The sequence below is a fragment of the Ambystoma mexicanum genome, chromosome 2p, assembly GCF_040938575.1.
Source record: "Ambystoma mexicanum isolate Mex_15411 chromosome 2p, UKY_AmexF1_1, whole genome shotgun sequence".
Lineage (NCBI taxonomy): Eukaryota > Metazoa > Chordata > Amphibia > Caudata > Ambystomatidae > Ambystoma > Ambystoma mexicanum.
In genome coordinates, this window is record NC_090923.1 from 1108794658 (window position 1) to 1108816784 (window position 22127).

The 22127-nt window shown below is 45.9% G+C and overlaps 1 protein-coding gene across 3 annotated transcripts in view; it reads left to right on the forward strand.

Annotated features, from left to right (window-relative positions):
* RCOR2 (REST corepressor 2) overlaps positions 1-22127 on the forward strand; it is a 265979-nt gene that overhangs the window by 93951 nt on the left and 149901 nt on the right. For all 3 annotated transcript variants that reach the window (XM_069645118.1, XM_069645119.1, XM_069645117.1), the window contains exon 3: positions 4849-4905. In XM_069645118.1, the coding sequence (XP_069501219.1) occupies positions 4849-4905 (57 nt within the window). The remainder of the gene's footprint in view (positions 1-4848; positions 4906-22127) is intronic.

A 22127-nucleotide genomic window follows, 5' to 3' on the forward strand; every position in this document is an offset into this window, starting at 1 on the left:
GTGGCGGCTGGGGTTCTCGGGCATACCACAGCTCCTCCTGCATCCCCCTCATAAGGAGGGCAGTAGGACTTCCAGACCCTCTCATGGCCGGCCTCGGCGCCTCTCTCTCTCCTGCTCGACCCGGCTACGGTGTCTCCAGCTTCCATCTCTCCAGCCCGTTTCCCTTTGTGATGTGCAGCAAAGATTTTTATATTGATCAGGGTTTTTAATTGACCTTGGGTGTGGGCCATTACGTCCCAATTGCCTGACCATAGTGGAATCCATTTTGTGGACGTGACTGGTTGTTCCACCTGTACCCCTCCATAGCCCTGTTCTTCATCTCAGTACCAGAGTGGCATTTGGGGAAATTTGAATTCATAAAGGAAGTGTGTATAACTCAGTGTTGTCTCCTGCTCATCTTGGTAGCTGGCTGGTGTGTGTCTGCATTAACAATATAAGGCTGATAGGTGTTTGTCTCACCCACATGAGGATGTGTCTTCCTAGTTGGTCTCTTCCTCATCTCAGTGCTGAAGTGGTGTTTCTGTGCGACAGTTTGAAGGGAAGAAAAGGGAAAGGGCTGACAGTACCCTACAAAGGCATTAGGGGTAGGGGGTTCATTCTGAAAAGGGAATGGGGGGTTATCATGTCTCACCTAAGGACATCTTCTCCCCACTCCCCAAGTTGCCTCTAACCCGGTGATCCTCCCTCGCATATCCACCCACAAGGTCAGGATCCAAAAGAGATCTTGGTTAGTGACCACACATCACTCTGATAGTTGCTTGCCTTGCAGAGTTAACCCCACTTTCTCCCATGCCAGGAGTTCTCTGGTTGCTGAATATCGGGTGTAGGGATTACACACTCATCTTCAGAGTGATTCCATTCTGTTATTATTCGGACTGCCAAAGCCCACTTGTCAGCCTGTACTTGCCAACTTCCTCACTGAGACCAAGTTTGTCTGCCCGTTGACAGTAGTCCATAACATTCTGTCTTGTGAGCAATAGCACCGGGTTGTCAATTTCAAAGCTCTGGTCCTGAAGCTAGTTCATGAATTCCTGCTGGAGCGGCCTTGCCCTCCTCTTCTGCTAGAACATCTCGCGTATTCAGCTCTGGGGGACTGAAAAACTCACTATTTTTATGTAATCAGAACTGCTTCTATAAAGCATTTAATCTATCCCACCATGTACCTGCCCACCTTTCAATGTCTCTAATAAACAATCTTTCTATCACAAGGTCCTTCTGCTCGTACCACCCGCACCATATCCATAACCTTCTCCTATAGAGATGTTCCCTTCGTCCATGTGCAGCGAGTCCTGCGTCTATTACTGGCCTCCTCCCTGTTTGCTGGGCAGAGGACTTATTTAATCTTATCTCATTTGTGTTTATTTCAACTGGATGTTATGCTCTTTGTTGCTCACAAACACACTCCAAAGGGCACCATGGAGCTTTTCAGTGAGTATATTTCAGGCAATATGTTCTAGAGACTCCGTAGAAACAAGCCAAGACAGGAAGAAAGGAAGCTATAAAGAAAACAGGATTATTAAATTTTTTCTAAAGGACCGATGATCTTCTGTTTTACGTAATTCCCCAAAAGGGATATTACTATATGGAAATATTTAAAGGATATTATTCCATAGAGAGCATGATAAAACCCATTATTAGGTTCACCTGGATGTTAATGCAAGAACAATTTCTGTATGACATTTCTAAATCAACATTATAGGAAAGTGCATTGAAACACTGGGGGGCTCTGCAGCAAAAAGAGTAACTCTTTTGTGATTGTATTGTATTGTAGTAGTAATTTATATAGCGCCTTTTCCCATTTGTATGGCCTCAAAGCACTTTGTTGTAGGTACGCCCTCGGTTATCGAAGTCCAGGTATGGGAAAGTTCTAAGAGGAGGCTTAAGATGCGTGTGTGCATTTGACCAAGATTAGGACTTTGGAGGGCTGGATATGCTCCAGTATGCAAACCTAGAGGTCAGGCACGTGGGCAGGTGCTGAGGGATGGCACCACAAAGAGCTATGGCAGACTCGATATGTACACAGCTAGACCGAATTTGTCGTTGGTTGCTGTTGTATTCTAATGGCAGGGGTGTTGAGGCAAGTCTTATCTTTGATGTCACGCTTTCATCCGATCTTCTAACATTGATTAGGTGATCAGTAACCCTGCTGCAGGATAGCCACCCTGTTGGTTATTTTACCACCGTATTTCTGCGGTTACGCCATTAAGAAGATCCGAGTTATGTTGGTTGAAACCAACAACAATTACTTGCCCACAGATCACTTGATATGTGTCATGCTTGCCTGTGCATGGACTGCTCACATACCAGCATTTTATGTTTTGAATATGATACTCTTGTCCCCTTCGGAACTCCCTTCATAAGTCTTCCAAACTTGAAAATCTGCTCTAGGTTCACGGGGGAGCTAGACCTTGTTTTCGTTCACCAAGCTACTGCTTGCCTGGAAGCCCATTGAAATGGCGTGGCTGGGCAACCTCTGTCCTTTCTGAACTATGCTCGTTGTAGATGTTAGGCACAGATGGACACTTACTGCCTCATCACGAGTTTGGCAGTAACCCTTAAATGCGGCAGTAATGCTATTACTGCCGCATTTAAGGGTCCGCCAAATCACGGGCTTGGCGGATTTACCCCCAGCTCTGAGCAAATCAGCCGTGATTTTGCTGACTTTCGGTGCTATTACCGCCGTGGTAATAGCGCCGACGGTAATAGCGCCGAACATTCCCCATTGGGCGCAATGGGGAATGGGAACTTACCGTTCCGCCAAAGCCGTGATCCGGCGCTAATAGCACCAGGGGTTTGGCGGTAGGGCTAATAGTCCCGGCGGTATTAGCGCCCAACTCGTGATGAGGCCCTTAATGTTGATGATCATTGTAGCATTTATTAGTATTTATTTATTTATTTTTATAACGTGCCTAATACCGTACCTGAGTTTGGTTTCTAAGGCAGATCCGGATTCGAACCTCTGTTGCTCTGCATGGTCTTGCTTCCAAGACCAGCGCGTGGCCCCTGTGCTGTCCTCTGGTCAGCATGCTAGACCTTGAGCTGCTTCCTCATCTCTCAGTGAGAAAGTTACACCTGCTTATTGGGTAAGCGGTAATGAGTCCTTTGATACTGCTACAGAGCCCTGGCTCTAGAAGCAGCCCCCTCACATCCATAAGGAGCCACAGTGAAAATACAGACTGCCATCTTATTTCTGTCCAATACAGTGGCGTACCCCTTTATCTGGGATTCCACGGCTCCATTACCAGGAGGCAGCCCTTTCCTCCCAGGAATCAAGGAACATGTTGATAAAAACGGGACTTTTACCCTCCAGTGCAGGCATGGAAGCGCTTCAGGAATGACTTAAGTGCTCTCCTTTGGGGATTTACTGGTAGTTTCTCAAGGTAAATGTAAATCCTTTGCCAGCTTGGTGATATCCGCACATTAATACAAGAAATACGTCATACCGCATACGATATGGAGCGCCTGAAACAGAGTGCAGAAATCTTTACGGGCCTGATTTACAGAGCGTTTTCCAACTGGATTGCGCCCTTGTAAACCGTTTTTGTTTATCAGTACCTAGGTATTGCCTGTACAGGATTGCTATGCCAAATCTGGCCTCATTTTGGTGTCATTCCACGCAAGTTTAGTGGCGGTGTGCCCAAAACGCCAAGGCCCATTGATACAAACGTACACCAGAGGTGTGTGAGTGGATGCTACGTTCTTCCCTTCAAGGCAGCGACCTTTCTGTAAACTCCTAGCCAGGACTATTCCTTCCCAGCAGGTGTCTTACTGTGAACACGCACCAAACACGCACATCATTTCAAGGTGAAGAGTGAAGGGTATGTTCTTCAGGAAAAGAAAAGCGAATGTTGAATTCAGAAAGATTCCCCTGGCGCCTGCTACATGTGACTATGCCTTCCACCAGGGTGCAAAATGTGCACTCAACACCAGCCATTGGCTAGTCATATTTTACTCTTGGCGAGTAAGAAATGTTGTGCTGCGTGCATACATAGAATTCTGGTGGCGAGACTTTTTGTGGTTGGCCAGTAGCTTGCAACTTTGCCCCCCTGTCCTCCACTACACCTAATAACATTTCCACCTCTGTCAAAACCACTCCCCCCGCGACGTGTTTTTCCTTTCCCAGGTTCGTGCACCCATAGCTGTGTCCTGCGCTTCCATCCCACTAGACTTGCCACCATTCACTTCCGCCTTGCATAACCTCTAAAACGGCAACCCACCAATAACCCATTGTGTTGACTCTTGCACTTCCACACACCTGCCATAACAATGCCATCCACCTAGAAGTGTTCTCCACGGCTATAAACCAGTACCCTCAGTCCGCAAATACATACACCGATCTGAGCTCTGCCCCATCCTCTCGGTACTGCCTTCAGCTTTGCACGTTCCCACCCGATCATTCAGCCTTGGTCCAACCAGCTTATGTTCCAGCATTACCTCTATCTCCAAGCTTCCACTATCCACAATAACATTCCCTCTGAGGCACCAGCGCGCCCCTGCTGAGCAGTAAATACCCTCCTACACCTCTTATGGCCGCCTCAGTTCTCTAGTCTGTGACCATATGCGTAGACCTAGTAGGGCCTCAGCGGGCAAGGCCCACGCAAAGTCTGTAAATGCCCACTCAGCGGCGCTGTGTGGGCATTAACAGATGTTAATGTCACTGCTGTGGGCCCCACTTGTCAGGCAATCCCGGCTGCGCCTCTGTTAACCACGAAAGGCCGTGTGTTGCTCTGTCCTGGTGTATATCTGGACTGTCGTCCACTTCTGAGTAGTGTGTCTCTGTACTGTCTGTGTGTCGTGTACAAGCAACCCTGCAATACATTAATCTCTTTCCTCCTCTGTCCCTTTCAGACAGCATGATCCGAGTGGGCTGCGATTTCCAGGCTATGATTCCCGAATGCAAACCAGGTACGGAGCCAGCTTCACGTTCTGTCTGATCTGTCAGAGAGCTGTTTGGTGTCTGGGGAAGACACATGGTCTTCTGATTAGGGAGCAGAGACTCTGGGATCCTCGGCTGTCCTCTGCCGGCTGCGACTGCGAGAGCCCCGGTGCAGCCGAGGGGGGGGGGGAGCGTCTGGGGGTGTTCTGTATTCCATGCAGCCATGCAGGGAGGTGGCACAGAAAGGCTGGGGGAGGTTGTTTATTGCATGCAGTGATCCGGCGAGCCAAGAGAAATACCTGGGATGTTCTCCTCGAGGAAGAGCAGAACACTGCACCCTCGTCCATGCAGCGATTCAGTGAGGTGCTAGGACAGAAATGCCCCCCCCCCCCCCCCACCACAGGCTGTTCTTTATCGCATGCAGTTACACAGTGAGATCATGTAATGGATAGACACGCCTTCAGATGCTCTTTATTGCATGCAGTGTTAAGTTACAAGCGATTTTTTTTCTTGGAGTGATGCAATGCAATAAAGCAACAAGCATTGGCAATGCCAACAGTTTGGGATTCTGTGTAGGCATGGGGAAAGCACTTGCCAGGAACTGCATTTTGGTATTATCTGGTAATTGTACCAGCTGCAAAATGATGCGAGTACCTGACTTAAAATAGCAGTACCAGGCAAATGCCCAATAATTGTTCACAGGTCAAAACTATTGTCTTTGCCAATGGTTGATTTTTAACAGGACTTAAGTGAAGGACATGCGTGGTGCTTATAAACTGAGTGGCTGAAAGCAGACATGGTAAAGACATTTTTATTATACCAGTAGCGTCTTTACAACTCCAATTCAGTCATTAACTCTCAGAAGACTCCATTGAAAAACACGGCCAGACACTTCAAGCACAACATTTGATGGCAAGGCTTGATACAGCTAGCTCAACAATATCCTAGGGGGATGTGTTTTAGGTGGGGAGGAGGGGGTAAGAACTCGGTGGGAATGGCCATAGGGATGGATGAGCATGGCCATGGGCAGTCAATGGGTGGGTAAATAGCTAAGCAACACCTACAAGCTTTTTGTCCCTCCTCATGTGCCATACTTCCCTAGCTGTATTCTAAAGTAAGATTTGGCTTAAAAGCACCACCTAATACCTAAAACAAAAAATGCCTGAAAATGATTATTCTAGTAAAACAGTGATACATCATGCTACAAATGCCCGGGGATGTATTTTATTTAATTAAGCTATTCATTGAGATGAATGGGAGTGATCGTTCTTTATCCAATTCAGTGGCAGTAAGAGAAAAAAGAGATTACTGCAGCCAGGGACAGTTGGTTCACTACCATTCTAGTTTCTGAATTTAGACTTGGCAATTTAGCAACTCCACCCTCGCTAACCCAGGTGCTTGAAACGCCACTGTTCGCCAAAGGGCCGCATGGACAAACATTCCGGCTATCTGCGATTTATTTGTACCGCTCCTGCGGGCACAGAGGCGCACACGTGGCACAAACAAATAAAAAACAAACAACAAAACTGCCCTAAAATCAAGGGCGACAGACAAGCAAAGAGAAAACCAAGAACATATAAACGACAAAGCCAAACCAGGGGCAAGAACCGAGGAAGTCCAGATCAAAAATAGGATGGTCAGAAAAGGCTCATTTAAAAAGAAGCGTCTCTTTTAAATACCGGCAGCGAGCGCATTGCCTGCAAGTCGGTGGGTGTGGGGTGGGGGTTAATTTCACAAGCCAGGAGGTGTAGAGCCGAAGGTCAATCTGCCCGCTCTTTCAAGGTTAAGTCGTGGTGTTGCCAGCAGGCGAGTATTGTTTGAATGCAGCATGCACGCACAAGATTTGAAGGATAGTCTGGACTTCAGGTATGACGGACCTATGCCATACAGACATTTGTGGGCAATGGTGGAAACTCTAAACACAAGATGTTCCTTCACAGCAAGCCAATGCAGCGCGCAGCGAACTTCCATAACGCAATCTCCATAACACAATCCTGTGCTTCTGTTGATTAATAACCGTAACTGCACCAGTTTGCACCGCTTGAGGTTTACAGATATTGCTCTGGGTCGAACCATGCAAGAGGCTACCACAGTAATCGATATTGGAGCCCACAATGGCACGCGTCAACGGTGCACAGTTCTCCTTAGCGAGGTAAGGGCATATGCTACAGAACAGCTTTAAATAGTAGGAGGTAGAAGAAACAATATAGTTGGTTTGGGCCTTCATTGAAAGAATGGCATCCAAGTGTAATTCTAGAGTTGTGACCTTTCCTGCCACTGGGATGGTACAGCCTGCAATCATACTTTGAATTCTTGTGGGAGCGTACTCAGTCTCTGCTGAGTACCTACAATCAGAAGTTCCTTCTTTGAGTCATTTAATGCCAGCCCGTTGAATGCCTTCCAACTCTGCATGGTATTGTAGATTTTGTTAATATTGACAGTCCTGCCTGTAATCCCCAGTTCGATGTAGCAGGGCCTGTGTGTCATCGGCATAGTTGGTATAATGTACACTGAGACTGTCCAAGATGGCAAAAAAGGGCCTTGTGAGGAGATTATATAAGGTAGGCGAAAAGCAAGACCCCGGAGGGACTCCACACACAAAATCAACAGGGATGGCTACATCAGATTCACTGAGAAATCAGATGTAGACCGACGTCTATCAGTCAGGATGTCATAATCTACCAGGTCGAAGGCCACTGAAAGGGCCAAAATTATGAGGAGAGCCCTTATCTATGATCTGAAGCATGCTAGGATCTAAAAGGGCGGTTTCTGTGTCACAGAGGCGTTGCTAGGGGGGGAGTTGAGGGGGCTATAGTCAAGGGTCTTTTGGTTGTAACCCCAGACAGAAGCTCAGAGGCTACAACCAAAAGGCTAGCTAGCCCCGAGTCCCGCCAGTCCCAAGATTAGCTCAGCCCCTGATCTTTTCGAGACCTAGCAACACCCCTGCTGTGTCGTGAGCAGCTTTAAATCTGGATTGCCTGCAACCAAGCTGATTATATTTCTCTAAGTAAAGCTGTATCTGTAAGTATGCCACCTTATCAGTGATCATCAGTAAGACAGGTACATTTATCGGCCGATAGTTAGTCGCTAGGCTAGGGTCAAGGGAAGGCTTTTTTAGCAAAGCAGTTACCCAAGCTTGTTTAATCAAAGCGGGTACAGAGGCAGTGCCAAAGGAAATAATAGATGGAGCAGCACACTCCTTAACAATGGCAGCTGGACATGGGTCTCCTTTGCAGTCTGTGGGCTTCAGTGAGGCTATGAGCAATAATCAACTTCCTAACCATGGTTTTCTACCAGGCATACAACAATAAAGCAGAGCGCAGACCAACTTAATTCAAAACAAACAAAGCAAAGTGCTGCAAATCACATTTAACAAACAAATGGAAAAGGCTGCCTCGGTGTCCTTAAATACAGACACAAACTGACTTCAACGCCCACAGCCCACTAGTATGCCTGGTGTGTCACGACGTACACAATATTACACCTGTAGAGCTACATATACAGTAATACAATGTTAACCTAAGTACTTTTATGTGTGAAATCCTACATAATACCAAAACACATATTTAAAATAGTGAAAAGAAAGTCAGTGTAAACGGAGTTGCCCACTGCTATGTCAGTGGATTAAATGGAAGTAAAGTCTATTGAAATGTGTCAAGCTTCCTTGTAAGGGGAATGTTCCCTTTATAGCAGCAGGCAAGCAATTTAGAGTGCTAGCTCCTGAGGGTATATAGACTGCCACGGGCAGGACTGCCTCTGAAGCTCGACTTTGAGAACGAGAGGCAGCTAAACATCCAGCAATGAGTGAGGATCTTTGCAATTTAAGATATTAAGAGTGCTGAACGAGGGAGTGGGATTTGAACAGACTGGGGCGTGTAAAGGATGCTTGTCGTGGGCTTTCTGTGTTGAGCGAGTTCAGAGGTCAAATCTGCATTGAACAGGGCACCAAATTGTGTACTTTTGGTGATGGAAGTGGTGGGAGCATGCATGCTGGCCAGTTACGTGGTCAGTGAGGATTGCTTGGTCCATGGAGAGGGGCCCCCGTCTCAGACCATTGTGACCGAGACCATTTCTCCAGATCTGCTTTTGCACCTTAATGAATCAGCCGCCTTGTGCAAGTCTCTATCTCCTTCCCGGGTTAAAGGTGGATTTGGGGGATGTTGACATACATGGTGTCAGCTAGACTGTAGCCATAGGGCTATCACACGAGTTGCAAATCAACATTAAAGGGAACCAGTCCTTGAGGTTCACAACCATTGATGTTGTTACAAGCTCTCTAGTAAGGTTCCAGTTATTCTTGGCGAGTGCAATTAGCTTGAATCAAGAAGTTTTACATCCTCCACCATTACCGATTTCCAAGCAATGAAGGGGGGGGGAAGTCTTTTTTTGGCAATTGGTACTGAAGACTGCTATTTGGTTGATAAAATCTAGGCACAGGCTTAACCTTGATCTCTGCATTTGCTAGGTGGTAAGTAGGGTTGCCTCTGCCCCACTGCTACTGCAGAAACCATATAGAAAGTCACTGAGAAGGCCCTTCTTTCTAAGTTGGAGGATGCGTTCAGGCTCTTTCAAAGACCTTTGCCACAGAACGGAGGTTAGAGATGGATGTTTGAATCATCTATGAGCGTTTTCAAGAAGGGTGGTGGATGGGGGGCTACAGTGGCAAGCTTAAGCCTTTTAAGATGAGCTGAGCACTGAATGATCTTCTAATTGGTAGGAAGGTACCAAAACAAACGTAGCTCCTACATACCGAGAGAAGGAATTAAAACGTCTGAGATATCCTTTATTTCAGGAAGTGACATACTGAAGTGGCGGTGCCTAGGTGTATTGGGTAAGAAGACAATGGGCCTCATTACGATCGTGGCGGTCCGGAAATAACGGTGGCGGTAAACCCGCCGCCACCGTTGTTTCCGAACCGCCTGATCCCGACCCCTGCAGGCGGGAGGTGATGTTCCCGCCAGGTCTGACCTGGCGGGTTTAACACCGCCCGCCTGCAGGCGGACGAGGAAACACCGGCAGCATTACAAGATGCTGCCGGTGTTTCCATGATCCCGATTCCCATTGAGTCCCATAGGACTCAATGGGAATGGGGATTTACACCATTCCGCCTCCGTGATTCCCGGAAAACCGGGGTTGTGATGCCCCGGTAATTCCGGGAGTCACGGAGGCGGAATGGTAATACGAGTCCGGCGTTAACCAGGCGGTTTTACCGCCTCGGTTAACGCCGGACTCGTAATGAGGCCCAATATGTTCTTTTTTTATTTTTTTGCTTTTTTTTAAAAGTTGTGTACCACTGAGTATCCCAACTTTACTAATGAGATGTCCCTTCTTGAACAAGGAATATATGTAAAATTGTCTTTATTTAGTCACCCCATCATTCTCCAGCGTTGGATCTTTCATAGATTCACTTGCTGTAAATATTCCCTGTCATCAGGCTGGGAATCCATGGTTACTTATATTTTAGTTCCTTTCTTAAGGAAACAACTTTTGACACCTTGAGTGTCCCACCCACGTCCTTGTGGGTGCTTTTGGTCCCTACCAGTAGGACGTAGAGTGTGTAGATCTGCCCCTGCAGCTTCCCCTCAGATTTGAAACGTCTTCTTAGCTGGTAGGAATCCTCGTGTTCTTCTCTTCAAAGAGAAATCTTCTTCAACCATAGAAAATATAATTTTCAAGAAAACAGTTAATACAGAAAAGGCGACGACCCTTCGACATCGACAACAAATATGGAGACCGTCGGATCCAGAAAATCCTTGTTTAGAGCCTGCCGTACATCGGAGGACTGCGAGATCCGTCAGGATTTTTCTTAAAAAACCCTCAAGGACAGAAAGCGTTGCCACCCTGCATGGGAGGTGGGCTCTTCAAGGAATGGGAGAGCTACCACTCTGTCTGAAAAGCGGTCACCATCCAGCCATGTATCCGGGTCAGATTATTTACTTGCGAATAAACAGACGACCCAACCAACTCAAGGTGAGGCGAGATCATTGACGAGCCAAGGCCATGCATCCAAGCAATCCCGGTCTCCATCCCAGAAGAAACCGGTAAGCCACGAGGGCTCGCTGTCTGAGAAATAACAGTTGTTGGAGAAATCGTTGACAACAGCGACGACGACCAAAAGGGGATCTTCGCCATCCAAGTCTCATACAATCAAGGGCTCACGACCGACGACTTCCCACTTGTTGAAAACCTCACCAACGAAAGACAAACATAAGGACAAGTCGTTCAAGAAAACTCCTTCATCGACAAAGAAAAACGCTGCTTGTCGTCAGAGTCCAATTCTCCCAGAGAGGGACATAGGTCCTCTTGCAGACAGGAATCGTCGACAGCCCGTCTGTTGACAACAAAATTGGGGTATCGCTGTCAATGACGAAAAAACTAAATCGCCAAGCAGCGAGAAAACATCAGGCGAGTACTCTAAAACAGTACACCCCTACCTGTCAGAAGCTCTTTCTATGGTTTCAACCATGGAGCATGCTGACCAGCCTATCACACAGCTGCAGAGAGAAAGCCTGCCCTCCTGTGTTAAAGGGATCCTGAAAACCTCAACAGAGGATCCCACAGAACCAAGGGAACTCCCTCTAGGAGTATCACCCATAAAATACACAGAATTCATGACTGATGAAATTCTGAAACATGAGATAACGTCAGATTTCGAACCTCCTAGGGAGGATTGGCCAGGAGTTACAGATTCAGACTCTGAAGAATGTACGGTAATCCTGTCCCACTCACAGGACAGACCATCCATTCACCCCCAAATAAAGAGGGGAAAGAACACCAGTAAGGCAACAAGCCACACCCCTCATCAGGTCGGGTGACACCAACGTACCCACTAATACACCTGCAGTCTCTTCTATCCCTGCAAGTACTGTCAACATTGGAAGGTCTGTTGGGACAACTCAGCGCCAGGCTCCCACCACCTCAACCTCAGGTGATCCCTCAACAGAGGGTTGACCAAATAGCGCCAATTCAACAGGCCCAAATGGTTCAACGAAGGGATCAGGTGCACTCGTCCTGAGAGCACGCCAAACGCCCACGTTCAGCGCACAGGTCTCAATCCCCACCCAGACCCCCTCCTTCATGTAGGGGTAGTCTGCTGGTAGGCGAATAAGAAGAAGGGGAACTGGTGCACATGGATGAGGACACCGATCCAAGGGATACGGGCTCTTCCACCACATCTTACTCCCCTCGCCAGGGTGATACCTGCGATACAGATGATGCAGACCAAGACACACAATTTAGTCCAGCACAACCTTCCCCACCAGACGACATTGGTGCACTCCACGCCATGGTCTCAAAGGCGTGCCGACAATTTGGGTTAACACCGGCATAGGAAAAGAACGACGGCTTTCTGTTTGATCCTATGGGAAAACGCCGGAAAGCCGTGTTTGCTATACCCATTCTGGACCATGTGTGGCAAGAGGGGTTGCGAACCCTGAAGCACCCTTTCACTGAACCTGCAGTCAAAGGTAGACTAGACAAAAAGTTCAAAGCACCGGACACGACCCCTAAGCCCTCCCCTGAGTCTGTAGTATCAGCGGCTGCTAGTCGCAAAGCAAGTTTGCAGCACAAATGTGCCACACCCCAGGAAAACGAGGGCAGGAAAATAGATGCGTTTGGCAAAAAGATACTCGCCATCGGGGCAACAACAGCTAAAGCGACCAACGTCTTAGCAACAGTGACCCGCTATGACCATGAAATGTGGCACCGGCTAGCTCCCATCCATGAGCATTTACCGCACAGCAACGAAAGGAGGCCATGACAATTGTATGCAAGGACGAAGAATCCTCTAACCATAGCATAAATATCGCAGTGGACCTCGCAGAGACAGAGTTTAAACAAATTGGTAATGGGGTGGTCCTGAAAAGGCAAGGTTGGCTATGCTGCACTGACTTCAGGCAGGAGGTGCAACATAAGGTCGTGGACATGTCATTCGAAGGCGAAAATGCCTTCGGCGCCAAAATTGACATGGCGCTTAAGGTCATGGAGGCGGATTCTGATACTGCGCAATCACTAACTGCCTTACAAGGCAGAACGTCTTTTTGTCCTTTTCAGGGAGCCTCGGGTCACACTAGGTCGTCTTCAGCAAAAGACTCCAAACGGTATGCTAGATCCGGCTACTACTCCCAGGGATACAAAAGAAACTACCAGTCTTTCCAACAATCCAGAGACTACCGCCAACCACAACACGAACACGTCTCGGCCACCACGCAGAAGGGTAGGCAGAACAAGTCCCAGCAATGACTGTCCCAAGGATGCACCAGTGGGACTAAATGTGGTGCTTTACAACGACAGGTGGCGATCAATAAGAACAGATGGGTGCTAGACACCATCCAACACGGCCATCTGTTAGAATTCAAGCACAAACAAAAACACATACCTCCCCCAACGTTGTCACATCCGCATCAACAGATCCTTCAACAAGAGGTGCGTCAAATGTTAGCCAAAAAAGCTATACAAAGGGTTCCTCCACACTTGGTGGGAAAAGGAGAATACTCAAAGTTCTTTGTTGTAAAAAAAAGCCAGGTGGAAAGTGGCGTCCCATCCTGGACTTAAGGAAATTAAACAAAAACATCAAGAGACAAAAATTCAAAATGGTCACGCTACGCTACAGGGCGTCATAAAACCGATTCAGCATCAGGAACATCTAGCGACATTAGACTTAAATGACGCCTACTTTCACATTCCAATTCACTGCAGGCACTGGCAGTACCTCCGGTTCAAGGTCGGAGACCAGCATTACCAATTACGTTTCATCTCTTTTGGTCTCAAATCAGCCCCCATTACTTTCACCAAATGCCTAGCCCCATTGGCAGCTTTCCTCAGAAATCAGGGCCACCACATCTATCCATATCTAGAGGACCGTTTGGTCAGGGCCCCAACACACAAAGAAACAGCGACTTCACTGATGCAGACAGAGACTCTACTCCAACAGTTAGGATTTACAATCAACTACACCAAATCCTGCATAATCCCATCCAAAAGTTTGGTATTCCTAGGTGAACATTTCTCCAAGACACAAAGCCTAGTCCAACTCTAAGTGTACAAATTGATGTCTCTAGCACGCTCATTCGACCCAAACAAACAATTCCCAGTGCGTGGCACTGCTCTGAACCATGTCATCTTGCATTCCGTTAATACCCAATTGCTACACATGCGACCGGCAAGCAGATGGTCACAAAATCATCATCACGCCTGCGCTCTCAAGATCACTGAAATGGAGGACAGTGCGCAACAACATCTCAAAGGGATGACTTGAACCAACCCACCAATTCACGATTGTGACCGATGCCTCCTTGGCGGGGTGGGGAACCCACCTGGGCCAAGACCAGATCAAAGGCCGGACTCCCGAAGAATCAGTCCTGCACATCAATGTCCTAGAGCTGCGAGTGGTCCATTTGGCCCCAAAATACTTCCTTCCGCTGATTCAAAACTCAGTAGTGCGGATCCTCATGGACAAACCACCACAATGTTTTACCTTCGCAAGCAGGGAGGAACAAGGTCAAGCACCCTGCCTCAGGAAGCTCAAACCATCTGGCATTGGGCCATTCGCAACAACATTGTTTTGCAAACATTCCACCTACCAGGGATACCCAACCAGCGGGCAGACTCCCTCAGCAGGGACACGACACAATCCCACGAAAGGCAGCTTCACAGCAGCCAAATCAACAAAATCTTTGCAGCATAGGGCCAACCTCTGATTGACCTCTTTGCCACAATATCCAACAAACAGTGGCAAAAATTTGCAAGCAGGCTACCGCACCCGAGCCCGAGGGGAGACGCGTGGTCATTCCCATGGACGAACGTCATCGCATACACGTTCCCTCCAATTCCATTGATCAGGAAGACAATCCAAATGGTCCGGATATACCCTTGCAAAATAATCCTAGTGGCACCATACTGGCCCAGTCAAACTTGGCTCTCGGACCTCCTCCAGCTATCGGCAGGCAACCCAATCCATCTGGGAGCCCAAGCCGATCTCCTGTCTCAGAACAATGGTGCAATCCTACATCACGACCCACGCTTCTTCAAGCTGACAGCGTGGCTCCTCATCACTCTGAATTCGGCCACCTAGACATCCTGCAGGAGTGCCTATACATACAGGCGGCAGCTAGGGCACCTTCCACTAACAACTCATAAAACCAAAAATGGAGAGGATTTTGCACATGGTGTTCGCAGCAGCCCAACCTGCAACCATTAACCATACAGCCGCAACAGGTGCTTCGATTCCTACTGATGCTATCAAAAGAAGGTCTTGCTATTTCCTCCATAAAGGTTCACCTGGCAGCAATTTCCAGGTTCACAAGAAAGAGAGGGAGACCACCCTCTACAGCGACAGACTGCTCATACATTTTCTGAAGGGTCTCTTCGGCGGAAAAGAGCAGAAGAAAAGAATACCACTGGTATGGAGCCTAAACCTGGTCCTATCCGGCCTTATGAAAGCACCCTTTGAGCCTCTCTCTTCTGCGGACATCAAGTTTGTGACTTGGAAGATGGCCTTCCTAGTCACTATTACGTCTCCAGACAGGTCTCAGAGCTACACGCATTACTGGTAAACCCTCCATACCTCAGGTTTGCAAAGGACAAGGTGATCCTCTCCACCAATCCCCACTTTATTGCGAAAGTGCCATCGGAATTCCACAAAAAAACAACCATCACTTTGCCTGCCTTCTTTCAAAATTTCAACACACCAGCGCAGAGAGCACTGCACTCCCTAGACGTAAAAAGTGCATTGAAATATTACTTAGTCTGGACAAAATCCTTCAGAGCAGCAAAACAACTCTATCACTTTCAGACCCTCAAACGAAGGGAAAGCTATCACGAAACAGGGTCTCGCAAGGTGGATATCCTCAACTATCTCTGCCGCGCAAAGGCCAACAGGCCACTTCAGACTACAGCCAGGGCACGTTCCACAAGAGCCACTGTGCCTTGGCAGTTCTCTGGTCTGGAGTGCCCATCAAAGACATTTGCCAGGCAGCAACATGGTTAGTGTCCCACACTTTCACAAGGCACTAGTGTCTGCAACAACAGCACATGGAGGAGGCACAAATGGGTCGAGCGGTCCTTCAAAGGCTGTTCCAATAAAGTAAGCCCTGCAGCTCCCAGGGTTATCGTTGTGCATTTGTATACTTCTTGAACAGGCTTAAAATGCATGTTTTTCTGATATCTATGAAAGATTCAATGCTGGAGAAGGGACTCGTTTCTTACCTGTAACTGCATTTCTCCAGCGTTTCTATCTTTCATAGATTCACATGCACCCTCCGGCCTTCCCCTACAGGCAAACACCCTCTCTATTTGCTAATCCACCAGCAAAAGTGGTTAACATCCATGGGGAAGCTGCGGCGGCAGAGCTACATACTCAACCTCCTATTGGTAGGGAGCAAAAGCACCCACAATGACGTGAGTAGGACACTCAATGTGTCAAACGTGTTTTCCTTGGGAAGGGAATTAAAATATAAGTAACCAGGAATTCCCAGCCTGACGACAGGGAATATTCACAGCTTGTGAATCTATGAAAGATACTAACGCTGGAGACATGGAGTTACTGGTAAGAAACTACTACCTTTTCCATCTCAGGGAAGTACTCTAATGGCTTGCCCAGGTAAAAAGTTTTCGGGGAGACACAGTGGTGTATTGCAGGCCTAAGACAAGCTTGGACCCAAGAGTTTCTAAAACCAGCCATTACTGCAAAGTGCATATTTGGACTTATTCTGCAGGTGGCCCCAGAGGAATAGAAGGTTGTGCACTGCCCGAGGTTCTCCATGGGCTTAGGACTTAATCAGATTCAGAGAAACAACAGTGATGCTGTTTGGACTCAGGCTAGTCTTTGTCATAAATCAGTCTAAGGGTCTCCACTAAGGCCCCAGTTTTAGATACCTGTTAAAAAAAGTTTGTTCATTTGTTAAAATGTATTCAACCTTAACAAAACTTAACAATCAAACTGCCTAAAACATATACATTTCATAAAGATCTTCCCTCCAATCACGCAGACGTTAAAACATTATATTAATCAAAACAATTAAAAACATTCTTTTAACCAAAAGTAATTGGTCTACCTACTGATCCTCCTAATCGATTTCCTAGACAGTCCTGCCAAATGCCTCTCAGACCCTAGTTCATTTAAATTCAACTGTTCAAATAATTCACCACAGATATTACAGTCGATGATTTGCAAGCAAGTAAACATCTTTCCCAAAATACTTCATAGTCGACTGTAGCACAAATATCAAAAAACAAGTGCATGTATCTCAATGTTGTCAAGCTAGAACACTCAACCAGCATGTGTTTCAGAGTCTCAATCTTGAATGCATTCTTACTGAATCTGCAGTGCATCTCCGATACCTGTACCAGTTTGCGTCTTAATAACACTTCCCTGGTTAAGTGTATGTTTCGGCAAAAACCTAAAAAGACCTTCCTGATCTTAGGATACAGGAACATTTCTAGATAGTCGACTATAGTGCCGCTGAGCTTATGTTCTTTCTGAAGGTGAGTCAGAATTTTATAACCATGAAATAATTGTAAATTTAAACATCAGTCCTGATCAAACATCGATTTTATTTTTACCCTTATTGGGTCATTCACCAAATCTGCATTCGAAACACAGAATGCCTTCAAAATGAAAGAGCAGTGGCCTACATAATCCACCAAGCAATGTCACTGTATAGGGTATTTTCTAGAGCTTGCAAAAACTTCCTGTACGATAACAAAATATGCAATTGGCCTTTAACCTTCATAGAATTCAGACCCAATTTGTATCTTATGGCTGATATTGCAACTGAATTCGAAACACTAAGTACAGCACGCCAAATGACGGATTCCAACAACGGTAAATATTCCAGAACACAATCTTTGCATAACTCAATGTCATATAATAGTTTTGGGCAGACCTTTCCCACAAAGAACTTGATTAAAGGGATCAATGAAAATGTACAATAGGGATTTCTTATCCGTTTCATTTGTGGAATTAAGGCATCTGCCTTTTCTCTCAAGTAGCTAATGAGGAATGCTTTGTTTGGGTAACCACTGATAGGAAACCCCAAATAAATTAAAGTTTGAACTCTACTCAAAATTGAGTTGTTCAACAGCCAACGTACTGTAGTTTTCCTATTCCTTTTGGTGAATGTCAAAATCTGTGTTTTTCTAGGATTGATCTTTAGACCATTTTCCTTAGAGAATACCTCAAAAGCAAGCAATAAGCGTTGCAACCCAGTTCCTGTACGGTCTATTAGAATGAAATTGTCAGCGCATGCTTGCCAACAAATCGTCACTTTCTTTATTTTAGGGGTAACAAAGGCTACCATTTCAGGTGGCCACAATGCACTCCGCCTCAATCCATTACTCGTAGCTATCTTTTGTGATAGCAAGCCTTCCTGGTTTAGTCTAACCCTCACGTTTGTTCCTTCATGCAATTTAATGATTAATTTTAACATTCGAGATTGGATTCCACCACTTCATTAACTTTTCCCATAATCTTGGTAATGATACCATGTCAAAAGCATTTGATAATTCCATGGCTGCTAAATGAATACTTCATATTTCTCTTTGATCACTAAAAACCTTTGGACATTCTCGAACGAACCCATTTAGGTCAGTTCCGTGAAATTTACGGGTTACTGTTTGATTTTTAGTAATCAATCCTTTATCCTGAGCCCAAACCTCTCAATGTTTTAGAATCAGAGTTTCAAATATTGTACTATCTGAATCCAGAATAGAGATTGGTTGGTAATTTCTGGGTTCAGTTCTACTTCCATATTTGTATATTGGAATGATATAGGCTGCCTGCCAAGAAATTAGATAAGTGGCTGTCTTCAGAATATTATCATATAATAATTTTAAAGTCCCTGCCCAGTCTATTCGTGCTCCCTTAAAGAGTCTGAGGTCTGGTTGGGACCGGGTCCTCTAGAATTTCTAGTTCTCGCGATTACTTTGAGCACCTCCGCTGTATCATAAATCAAAGACCCCTCTAGCCCAATATCTTCCATTTTAAGGTTAACTGTAGTAACAATTTGGTTACACTCCCCATACAGATGTTGAAAATGCCTCAACCATTCAGTTTCTATTACAGCATTAATAAATTGCTCCCCACTACCCTTTTGTTGTTCATTCATCAATGCCCAGAAAGAACGCAAGTCCTTCTGCAATAAGTGACCCAACATTTCCTCTGCGTCTGTCTGGAGCAATTTCATCCGATGATTTCTCACACCATTTTTGTATTTTAATTCAATCTTTTGGATCTTCGCCAAATTAAACGGGTAATAGGTTTTTTTCCGTGTGATCTCTCTAATTTTGGCCCTCATTTCCCTCTTTTTACTGGCTACATCCTCGTCATACTTATATACTTGTTTGTAGTTTTGGCAGTTCCGTCTGTTTCTCTTAACGCTGCCTACTAGTGTTCGCACAATAGAATTCTGCATAAAAACATTACAATTTTCATGCGTGAAGGTCAACAACTTCAAACTATACTTGTTAGATCTCCAAACCAGTTCTAGTTCGAAAGGAGTGAAGCAGATCAAAAGGGGACTAAAATGGTTGGGACTTTGCAGGTGGTTCCAGGAAATCCATGGTTTTAGTAAAAGTTAAGTTTGAGCATGACCTTCACTTTTGGACACTGCTCCCCCTGCCACAGATCCCCTTTAGGCTATTAGTCCCACTATGGAGCAACCGAGGGTATGACAGTTTTTGCATCCCTTGGGGAAGAATGCACTGATCATTTGGAGTGACCGTCTCCATGGAACCAGACTCTCCAGGTCACAGTACAGATGATTAACAGTTGCATGCTGTTGTGTTTGAAAATAGCACTACCAGGACCACCGCTGCAGCTTGATCTGAGGGTTAACTACCCTGGAAATTAGGCTGCTTGACCCCTTGTCAGTTCCACATCCAAGGAGTCTCCTCACATGGCCTCCTGTCAGGCTCTTAAAGCCCTTTCACCATGCCACTGCCCCGATGCCTTAACTGGGGTACTAGTCTTCCAGTTACTGTGCAACCCCAGCAATGGTCCATTTCCTTCTGTCATTTTTCATGCCACCAGTATGTGCTCCTTCTGTAACAAGGCCCCAGCTTCTCCAGTCACTTGTTATAAGCTCTCTTTTAAACATTTGAAACATTTATGAAAATCCCTATTATGGATAACTTCTTAATAGAACTCGTTGCTATGATCCATACCCTGAACTTTTCCCGCTCGTAATGGCCCCAAAATGTGGACCTTCTGGAGTCAAGGTACTATAATGGCTCCCCTTTGAAGCCAAAATCCGCCTGAAAGTCCAGTGATTGACACATAATTGTCTATCAAACAAAGGCCCTAAACACCTCTGAGTGTCATTAGCTCCCCCTCCCCCCAATGCCGCAGCTAGAAAACTAGGTTCTCTGCGAGAACCTCCTGTTCCTGCTGCTGTTTAAAATACAAATTCCTGGAAGGAAAATCTTGGCAGTTTCTGCTTAAAGAATGTGGAATGACTACACACATTCATGAGAATTGAACTATATTACAACCCGTTCAAGAGAACACCTGCTCCAGCCAGTATTCCAAGTAAATTAGAATGGGATCTCCTTCGAGGTATCTGTAGAGTTTACTAGTCTTCTTCATCGAATTTCTTTCAGAAAACATTCCACAATATCATCCCTAAGACTGAATGTACTAGGTGAAATGTTGCAGCTCGTTGTACCCCTAGGAATCCACTTTCTACTTATCTATTATTTGATGATGTTTTGCTTACTTTGTGATGTAATTTCAAATAGGAATATAGACTACTCTGTGTTCTGTACTACGAGTGTTTGATTGCACGAATCTGTTCCCTTCAGTTGTCCCTCTCTCCTGGCACTTACATTATTGTAAATTGGTGCATTATAAAATAAAATAAAATATTTTTAAAAATCTTGATGGTGGTCTGCTGTTTAGTCAGACCCTGAAATGGAATCTTGATCTGCGGAGGACTCTGAATAACCATTGATGGAGTATTTATTTAAATTATCTGTTTTTACTTGCCCTTTTGGACGACATTATAGTCTTCCTTGTCCTAAATCAGGGAATGCTTCTCCAACCGAGAAGGGAACTTTTTTCTCTAGGAATTCCACCAGCATTCTGCATTTCCCCAGATTTTCTTGCTTATCTTTAATCCCTCTTTGAACTCAAATATTGCTTTGAAACTATGCATGGGTGGGTCATTGCTGTAGTTCAGACCAAACTCAATCCCCCAGAATTTCCTGGGTTTTAATAACGTCGAACTTCATAGGGTTTTTCCGGGCTTCATAATAAGAGATTTTACTGAGTGTGACATTGCATCTATATAAAGGAAGGCAACTAGAAAATCGATAGTCGATGGTTGCCATTTGAAGAGACGGGAGTGTGTATGCCTTTTTAGGAAAGGGAATTGCACCTAGGATAGGGTAGCTTAGGGTAGGATTATATTCATAATGGGACATGGGTAGAGTTAGGGAAGTAGGTTAGAAATGTTCTGTGTGGATTGCAGGGTCCATCATTTGTGGGTGGGCATGAGTATGAATTGTGGATGATGGGACAGTATGCCCCACATACATTTTGTAACCATAGACGGTCATCAAAGCACAGAAATAACAACATGCCTTTAGTAGGTGGAATAGAAAGCAAAGCAGTGAGAAGCCATATGCATTTAGTAGGCAAAGGAGCAGACCAAAGCAGTCTGAAGCCAACGTGCATTTAATAGGCATTGAAGGCCAAAACTCTGAGAACCCAATGTGCTTTTAGGCACAGGAGAAGGCCAGAGCACTGAGAACCCCACTTGCATCTAGTAGGTGTAGAAGACGTGCAATGCCCAGAGAACCCCACATGCATTTTAGTAGTTGTAGGTATGTAGAAACAGTGAGATAGCCAAGTGCATTTTGTTGGTGGAGAAGGATGCCAAATCATTGCGCACCCAGATGCGTTTACTAGGCATAGGAAAAGAAAAAGCACTGTGATCCATGTTCCAGGTGTATTTGTAGCACCCCAGATGCTAAACTGTCTCCATAGGCCTGGTAACCTGGAGTAGAATGCAGCAAAGGGGAAGACAGGAAAACAAATCGAGGGTAGGTGAGGAACTGGCTCTTCACAGGACTCCCTAGTAATACTAATCAGAAACCGAGATTAACATCAGCTGTGTCAAGGAGTTCCCCCTTCTCACCTGGGTCCGGTGTTTGCCAGTGTCTTCGATCGCTGCCTTCTTGCGAACGCACCTGGTCTTGAACAGTGCTGCTCGAGTCTCGTCTGGTTCCAGGTTGCGTTTAGTTCCGGGAACGC